General features: G+C 44.6%; 1 protein-coding gene across 1 annotated transcript; it reads left to right on the top strand.

The window, feature by feature from the left end:
• Nucleotides 1-1479: 1479 nt before the first annotated feature.
• Nucleotides 1480-8870, top strand: LOC146975405 (NLR family CARD domain-containing protein 3-like). Its single transcript, XM_085794612.1, has 8 exons — nt 1480-1496; nt 1608-1686; nt 1847-2075; nt 2229-3936; nt 4137-4310; nt 8427-8473; nt 8573-8815; nt 8848-8870. Exons 1-8 carry the CDS (start codon nt 1480-1482, stop codon nt 8868-8870), a joined length of 2520 nt encoding a protein of 839 aa, XP_085650738.1.
• Nucleotides 8871-9079: the final 209 nt, after the last annotated feature.

The raw sequence follows: 9079 nt of genomic DNA, 5'->3' as shown, positions 1-9079 counted from the left end.
TTTCACACCCACAAACATTCTGGGTTATTGATCATTGGACACAAATCATCAATATTGTTGTGAAGAATCTTTTATAGCAGCAACAGTTTTTCAATCAACATTTTTCAAGCAGAAATTTTCAGTTTTCTGCCTCAAAAACGTACTGACAATTTCCTTGTTTTCTCTGTTTGATTTGACAGTAAACTGAATATTTTTGTCTCTTTAATTGTTGCTGTGACAAAATGAGACAATTTCAAGATGTGGCCTCAGACTGAGAGGAACTTGAACGCATCATTTGTCTGTATTTTGTGACATTTGATGGAGCAGACGATGAATGCATCGACAGAGACAATAAGTGTCAGTGGCAGCTGGAGAGTGTTTTTCTCTTTGAATTTCCAGTGTGAGTGAAATGACTGAATGTTGTGATAGTGGAGATGTGAGGTGAAATAAGTCGAGGCCCAGTTGTTGTGTGTGTAATAATCAGCTGTAGCGTGTTTGATCCAGTGGTTTTCTACAGGGACGCTGTCCACACAGAGACTGTGTCACATCAACTCAGTGGATCTCAGTCCTTGTGTGTGTCAGTGGATGGAAACAGTGGTCCATGGATCATGTTGCTGGGCTGCTCTTCACTTCACTGCAGCTTCATGACGCCATCTAGTGGACTGATAGTAGAAGTACAGCAGCTGATGGCAGCTTCCTCTTCCTCACTGCTGTGTGACTGCATTTAACTGACACTGATATGAAGCAGAGAAGAAGAGCCAATCAGTGGAGGAGCAGCTGGAGACATGATGGACATGTGAGCTGCTGTGCAGATGAATGATGTGTGTTTCCTCTGCAGGTGAAGCTACAAAGTGTGTGTGAGCTGATGTGGATGTGACCTCAGCAGCATGGATCAGTGTGAGGACAGAGAGGAGGGAGCCCCTCCCTCTAAAACCACTCTGTGTGGGGGACGTCAGAGCCAGACCACAGGTCAAAGGTCAGATGAGCATCTCTAACTGTCCATGACTCAGATCACTGCTCCATCATTATTCACACTCAAAACTCTGTGTGTGTTGTATCCAAGGCCAAAGCAGCAGCACAAGTCACAGTCTGCTGGACCTGGACCTGGATCTGAATCTGGACCTGGATCCAGCTGTGAGTCCAAGAAGAGTGACATCTCCATGGACTGTCCTGTTAACTTTAGTCATTCTGTTGATGGAAGGTCAGAATTTAAAACAATCTTAGTTTTTTCTCTCTAAAAGTCAGTTGTTGTGTTTATTCAAAAATTGAAGATATTTTTCATCAGTTTTTCTCCAACATGCACATTTATCAGTTGTGTTGTTGTTTCAGGATCCAGCAGCAGAGACCAGACTCTCCTGAACCCAGCTGTCTGTCTTTGAAGAGTGACAAATCAAAGGAAGTGATCTTTAACTTTAAAGGAGGACGTGGATCAGCTGATCAGATGTAAGCTGTAACTGACATTCAGACTCAGGTTATTGTAGAAAAGAACCAGTTTGCAAGATGTGTTGTTTGACCAGGTCTGAAATCCAAGTGTTTCTGTCTGTTGTGAATGTCCTCAGGGGACATATAAAGTCCATCTTGTATTATCTCTCTGTACTGATGTTGACTTGACACTGATTCCTCCACAGTGTGGACCAGGAGAGCTCAGAGGTTCCCAGTGGTCAGTCTGCCCAGCAGCATCAAACACACCTGGACTCCATATTTATGGTGAGGACATGTCCAACAGCTGCTGTTACATCTGTTGTGTTCACAATCATCTCCATGCTGCACTTTGACACCAGTGGATTGTCAGTCTGTCCAACATGGATCTGATGTTTGGCTCCATGGTTTTAGTTTGATGCTGTCACTCATAGAGTTTCTGTTCCAGCTGCTGGAGGAGAACATGGTCACTTTTGTCAAGAACGAGCTGAAGAAGATCCACAAGGATCTGAGTCCAGATTACCCAGAATGCTCAGGGAGTCAGAGGGAGGATGAGGAGGTGTTGAACGGTGAGGATGAAGAGCAGAGGAGGAGCAGCAGAGAGGCATTAGTGAAGATCACAGTGAACTTCCTGAGGAGGATGAAGCAGGAGGAGCTGGCTGAGTGTCTGCAGAGCAGTAAGAGGATTTCTCTAAAGATTCAACATGATGGACAAATGAGACGTTCACTGACATCAACACATGGAGGAAAATATGTTTATATAGTCGTTATTTAGAGGAAGTAAAATATTATATTTTCTTATTGATCTTATTTCTTGTGTTTTCATTCAGGACATGCTGCAGAAGTTTGTGGACGTAAACTCAAATCTACCCTGAAGAAGAAGTTCCAGTGTGTGTTTGAGGGCATCTCTAAAGCAGGAAACCCAACCCTTCTGAACCAGATCTACACAGAGCTCTACATCACAGAGGGAGGGGCTGGAGAGGTCAATGATGAACATGAGGTCAGGCAGATTGAAACAGCGTCCAGGAAACCCGACAGACCAGAAACAACCATCAGACAAGAAGACATCTTTAAAGCCCCACCTGGAAGAGACCAACCAATCAGAACAGTGATGACAAAGGGAGTGGCTGGCATTGGGAAAACAGTCTTAACACAGAAGTTCACTCTGGACTGGGCTGAAGACAAAACCAACCAGGACATACACTTCACATTTCCCTTCACCTTCAGAGAGCTGAATGTGCTGAAAGAGAAAAAGTTCAGCTTGGTGGAACTTGTTCATCACTTCTTCTCTGAAACCAAAGAAGCAGGAATCTGCAGGTTTGATCAGTTCCAGGTCGTCTTCATCTTTGACGGTCTGGACGAGTGTCGACTTCCTCTGGACTTCCACAACACTGAGATTCTGACTGATGTGACAGAGTCCACCTCAGTCAACGTGCTGCTGACCAACCTCATCAGGGGGAACCTGCTTCCCTCTGCTTGCCTCTGGATAACCACACGACCTGCAGCAGCCAATCAGATCCCTCCTCAGTGTGTTGACATGGTGACAGAAGTCAGAGGGTTCACTGACCGACAGAAGGAGGAGTACTTCAGGAAGAGGTTCAGAGATGAGGAGCAGGCCAGAGAGATCATCTCCCACATCAAGAGATCACGAAGCCTCCACATCATGTGCCACATCCCAGTCTTCTGCTGGATCACTGCTACAGTTCTGGAGGAGCTGTTGAAGACCAGAGAGGGAGGAGAGCTGCCCAAGACCCTGACTGAGATGTACATCCATTTCCTGGTGGTTCATCTAAAACTGAAGAAGTTCAAGTATGATGGAGGAGCTGAGACAGATCCACACTGGAGTCCAGAGAGCAGGAAGATGATTGAGTCTCTGGGAAAACTGGCTTTTGAGCAGCTGCAGAAAGGAAACCTGATCTTCTATGAATCAGACCTGACAGAGTGTGGCATCGATATCAGAGCAGCCTCAGTGTACTCAGGAGTGTTCACACAGATCTTTAAAGAGGAGAGAGGCCTGTACCAGGACAAGGTGTTCTGCTTCGTCCATCTGAGTGTTCAGGAGTTTCTGGCTGCTCTTCATGTCCATCTGACCTTCATTAACTCTGGACTCAACCTGATGTCACAACAACAAACAACCTCCCGGTGGTTTGGAAACAAACCAACACCTTTCTACCAGAGCGCTGTGGACGAGGCCTTACAGAGTCCAAATGGACACCTGGACTTGTTCCTCCGTTTCCTCCTGGGTCTTTCACTGACGAACAATCAGAATCTCCTACAAGGTCTGACGACAAAGACAGGAAATGACTCACGGTCCAATCAGAAAACAGTCCAGTACATCAAGAAGAAGATTGAAGAGACTCGCTCTGCAGAGGAAAGTATCAACCTGTTCCACTGTCTGAATGAACTGAACGATCGTTCTCTAGTGGAGGAGATCCAACAGTCCCTGAGATCAGGACGTCTCTCCACAAATGAACTGTCTCCTGGTCAATGGTTGGCTCTGGTCTTCATCTTACTGTCATCAGAAGAAAATCTGGACAAGTTTGACCTGAAGAAATACTCTGCTTCAGAGGAGGCTCTTCTGAGGCTGGTGCCAGTGGTCAAAGCCTCCATCAAAGCTATGTAAGTGTAGAGATGGTTGGATTTATTCATCATTACATACGTAACAACACTTCTGTCTTTTTCAACAGGACAGAAAATAAATTCCATTCTTCTTTAATTCCTCATGATCATCTCTTTAGACTGAGCGGCTGTAACCTCTCAGAGAGAAGCTGTGAAGCTCTGTCCTCAGTCCTTAGCTCCCAGTCCTCTAGTCTGAGACACCTGGACCTGAGTAACAACAACCTGCAGGACTCAGGAGTGAAGCTGCTGTCTGGTGGACTGGAGAGTCCACACTGTAGACTGGAGACTCTCAGGTGAGGATCCATCCAGCTGTTTATGTGATGACACTTGAACACAGCAGCAGGTGTTGACAGAGGTTTCCCGTGTGTTGTTGTGTGTGTTCAGTCTATCAGGATGTCTGATCACAGAGGAAGGCTGTGCTTCTCTGGCCTCAGCTCTGAGCTCCAACCCCTCCCATTTGAGGGAGCTGGACCTGAGCTACAATCATCCAGGAGCCTCAGGAGTGAAGCTGCTGTCTGCTGGACTGGAGGATCCAGACTGGAGACTGGACTCTCTCAGGTATGGAGAGGCTGCTGTAGCCACACACAGGTGGTGTAGGCCACAGTGAAGCTCCGCCCACTCCACTGACTTTGATTTTATTTGGATCCCCATTAGCTGATGTAGTACACATAAACTATTCTTCTTGGGGTCCGATCAGTGTAACAATAAAAAAAAGATACAATTCAGAAATTCACAATCAAAACATAATAAAAGATTTACACACATAAACTATCCATAAATAGTCACCATCAGGGGTCGACAACCTTAGGCACGCGTGCCACGGTTGGCACGCTGCAGCATAATCATTGGCACGCTGGCACCTTCACCGCTAAATTTCTCACCGCTATATACCAGCCCCCGAGTCAGATCTTTTTTTTCCTGCACATTTATTTTGAAAGGACAGCTGAAGAGAAACAGGGAGGGCGAGAGAGTGAGAGAGGGGATTGACACGCAGCAAAGGGTCCACCAGGCCCGGGTGGAATTGAACCCAGGGTCGCTGCAGTGGGGCATGCAAGACGCTTGCAGCTCGGCGTATTTAATCAGATTCAATCAAGCATTTCAGTGACGGTGAGCGGCCTGACGCTGCGTCATTAATGCCGCCGCTGCTGTAGAGTCGGGAAAGAAGCACTGTTACGGTTACCGTACCGACGAGCTACGAGTCCCTTTTTAATCTCCTCTCCTTCGGCCTCACGTTCTCACACCAGCTATTCTGTTATCAATAAACCTGACGATGATGCTGCAACCCAACTACACAGCTGTTAAATTATTGGCTGCTTGTCTGTCACTCATTGATTGTCCAGGTCTGTGAAATGTTGTAACTGTTTCATCAAGGCTGTACAGTGCGATATATACATGTTGCACGTGCTACATCAAAACATGCATGTGCTAAGAAATAATCTGCCCTGTAGCATGGCTGCTATGGGTAAACAAGAAGTAGAAGCAGAGCAGTGTATCAGCTGGTCACTTGTGGAAACGTTTGTGAGCAAGGCGAGTGAAAGAGTCGGAGCTAGAAGATGCGCCAGCAGCGTTTTATAGGTCTGCTGTATGGGACCGCATGTCCGTGGGTCCGCGTGTGCGTGATGATCGCGACCAATTAGCGATTTAGCACGTTTAGCATTTATTAGCGCTCCAGAGTCCAGTGCGACCTGTGCAGCAGCAGCAGGAGGAGGAGGAGGGACTGACTGACAGTGACAGTGCTGAATGCTGTTAAACACCAATAATAATAGTGTTGTTGTTTTTTCGGTGAGAGCCCAAACAAGACTGTGGCAGGACACCTCTGCCTCTGTTTCACTTTATGTTGCTGGTAACTAATGTGGTTGTAAAAGTAGTAGGCTAAAGTTAAATTATTTTGTATGCACTAATTCAAGGGGCAGAGCATAAGAGACATTTTTGCTTTTTATATTTTATAAGATATAATTTTTGTAAGAACCACAATTAATAAATATAGGTTATATATTTCAGTGAATAACTAATTGTTCTTAGCATTTGTTAGATAACTTTCTTTGCCCAATAAATGAAAATCATGTTGGAACTATCAATGTCTCCTCCCTTGCAGCCAGATTCTCACCTACTTCAGAAGTGTATAGTAACGAAGTAGATGTACTTCATTACACTACTTAAGTAGTTTTTTTGAGGATTTGTACTTTAGTGGAGTTCTTTTTTTAATAAGGACTTTTACTTTTATTTCACTACATTTAAAAGTTAAAAAATATACTTTTACTCCGTTACATTTACGTTTGCCACCTCGTTACTCGTTACAAATTAAAACAGAAATATAATTAGGCTACCTGTAGGCTATATGACCAAATAATCGCCTGTGTGCAAATATGCGCATGTGCTCCAAAGGCCGTCAAAAGCCTGTTCAATTAAATGCCCAGGCGATTACTAGGCTAGTATTTTAATCTGCGATAGTGAAGCATTCACACAGTCTCTGTCACTACGACCCGCTGCTGCTGCTGCGGCGGCGGCGGAGAGCTGCTGTGGCCGCGGACGGCTCCAAAGATCCTCAGGATCGATCACTCTCACGTGCCGATAAGCTTCGTTTTTACCGTGCATGAGTGCCTGTTGCAAATACCCGCCTGGTTCTTATAAACGCCTGGGCTCCAAGTTGATTGAGCGTATTAAACGCCTGGGCCACTAATGGTCATATACGGTACAGACAGACGTTTGCTTTATGCTCTCAGGCAGTCACAAGACACTTGATTCACTCACTCTAGTACATGTTTGCTCAGGTGTTTTTTGGTTTTATCATTCCACATCTATTCACCTGAAAGTGAAATAAAACAACACACAAGCATAACAAGTGGTTGTTTTGCTTCTTTTTATGCTAAATACTTTGTACTTGTACTTTTGATACTTGAGTATATTTTTTCGCAAGATACTTTTGATACTTAAGTACATTTAATGTGAGCTACTTTAAGACTTTTACTCAGGTAATTTTCTTATGGGCGACTTTTACTTTTACCAAAGTCATTTTCAGTTATGGTATTTCTACTTTTACTTAGTTATTTTTTTCAAGTACTTTATACCTCTGACCTACTTTTAACCTCAGACTGTCAAAATGATGGATCAGTAGTCAGGCTGCCTCATTCTTTCAGTTTTAACTGAAGACATGATTTTCCCAATGATCAATGTATACCAAACCAAACTGTGACCACGGTGCGTGGCGCAGTGGTTAAAGTGGCCGCCCCATGTAGAGGCTACAGTCCTCAACGCAGGCGGCGAATCCTGCGTCGGGCAGCCCTTTCCTGCATGTCATTCCCCCTCTTTCTGCCTCCCCCTTTCCTGTCTATCTCTACTGCGCTTTATCAAATAAAGGCAAAAATACAAAAAAAAAAAAAAACTGTGACCACAAAACCGTGCACCGAACTCAACCATGGATTTTGTGAACCGTTCCACCCCTGTTATGTAAAAATTTGTTGTTTAAAGTGATGCTTAAGTCATTTTAAACAACGATGTTTAAAGTGATGTTTAAAGATGCTTCTTCTGTATCTGAAAACATTTCGAGTTCTTATTCTATAATTGTATTACATTATGTATATATGAATTACACTTGCTATTGCCCTATTGTGCACTTTATGATGCGCATTATGAGGCGCTCCTGTTTCCCTGCTTTTATTAGTGCATTCTGTCAATTTTTTTAAAATATTATGGTTATTATGTCTTATTTCAATTAATCTTAATATTGTATCTGTTTAGCACTTTACCTGCCCAGGGACTACAGGCGGAAATTAGCAATTGTTGCTATAACCTGGCTCAAAGCATCTCTGGATGAATTACTGATCCCAGTAGAGTATCAATGTTTTCTTACACCCCTAAGGGAGTTATGAATCGTTTTTTTAGTGCAGACTGGATAACCCATCTTACTTCTGCATGTAGTCTGCTCCAACACCTTGTTGAAACCAAGGGGGTGGATTGGACTACGCGCAGGCGCAACTCACAGGCGGTCAGGCAACTTGTTCTGACTCTGGCTGGCTGAAGTAGATGGGTGATCTATTTATCTTCACTAAAAAAACTATAACGCTGTGGATTCTTCTTCTGTGGGATATCATCTGTTGTGTCTTCATCTTCTTTGCTGTGACATGTGTTTGTGCAGCTTTAGAGTCAGAGAGTGAAAGTGTGTGTCTCACACTGAAGTGACATCACATGGAGGAAACACATGATGAAGTGTTTCCTCCTCGTCTCCTCCTGCTCTGTATCATCACTAGATAAAGACTCCAGCTCCTTCTTCTCTGTGCTCAATGTTCATCCATACATACCAGCCTCCATGTGAACACAGTGATAAAACAGTGTGTGTGTGAGAGCCATGTAATGTCCATGTGTGCATGCTGACAGAGAACATGCTGCTCTGACCCCCCTCCTCCTTTCAGGGTGGAGCCTGCTGGAGTCCCATGGTTGACACCAGGTCTGAGGAAGTGTAAGTGTGTTTTTACTTACTTACTAGGAGTCTTCATCAAACTGTCAATAACTGATCACATGATCAATAACTGCAGCTGTGTCTTGTTCTCTCCATCAGATTCCTGTCCACTCACAATCGACACAAACACAGTGAACAGAAGGATCAAACTTTCTGACAACAACAGGAAGGCGACATGTGTGGAGGAGGATCAGTTATATCCTGATCATCCAGACAGATTTGACCAGTGTCCTCAGCTGCTGTGTTCAACTGGTCTGACTGGTCGCTGCTACTGGGAGGTCGAGTGCAGCGGAGGGGTTCGTATATCAGTGAGTTACAGAGGAATCCGAAGGAAAGGAGAGAGTAGAGACTGTTGGTTTGGACTGAACAGTCAGTCCTGGAGTCTGATCTGCTCTGATGGTCATTACTGGTTTTATCACAATCACAACATGACACCCATCACCTCCTCATCCTCCTCCTCCTCCTCTGCCTCTGACAGAGTAGCAGTGTATGTGGACTGTCCTGCTGGCTCTCTGTCCTTCTACAGAGTCTCCTCTGACTCACTGATCCACATCTACACCATGGTGTTGGGGGAAGGTGGAACCATGGATGGTGGTGTTGTAACCT

This window comes from Trachurus japonicus, chromosome 13, assembly GCF_045865225.1.
Source record: "Trachurus japonicus isolate A0001 chromosome 13, Traja_1.0".
Classification (NCBI taxonomy): Eukaryota; Metazoa; Chordata; class Actinopteri; order Carangiformes; family Carangidae; genus Trachurus; species Trachurus japonicus.
This window is presented reverse-complemented; position numbering and strand designations above follow the sequence as displayed.

Excerpts from the sequence above, each read along its gene's own strand:
- LOC146975405 (XM_085794612.1), top strand. Across the intron at positions 1,687-1,846 it reads ACCTGGACTCCATATTTATG|CTGCTGGAGGAGAACATGGT; the intron begins GTGAGGACATGT and ends TTTCTGTTCCAG. Across the intron at positions 4,311-8,426 it reads TGTAGACTGGAGACTCTCAG|GGTGGAGCCTGCTGGAGTCC; the intron begins GTGAGGATCCAT and ends TCCTCCTTTCAG.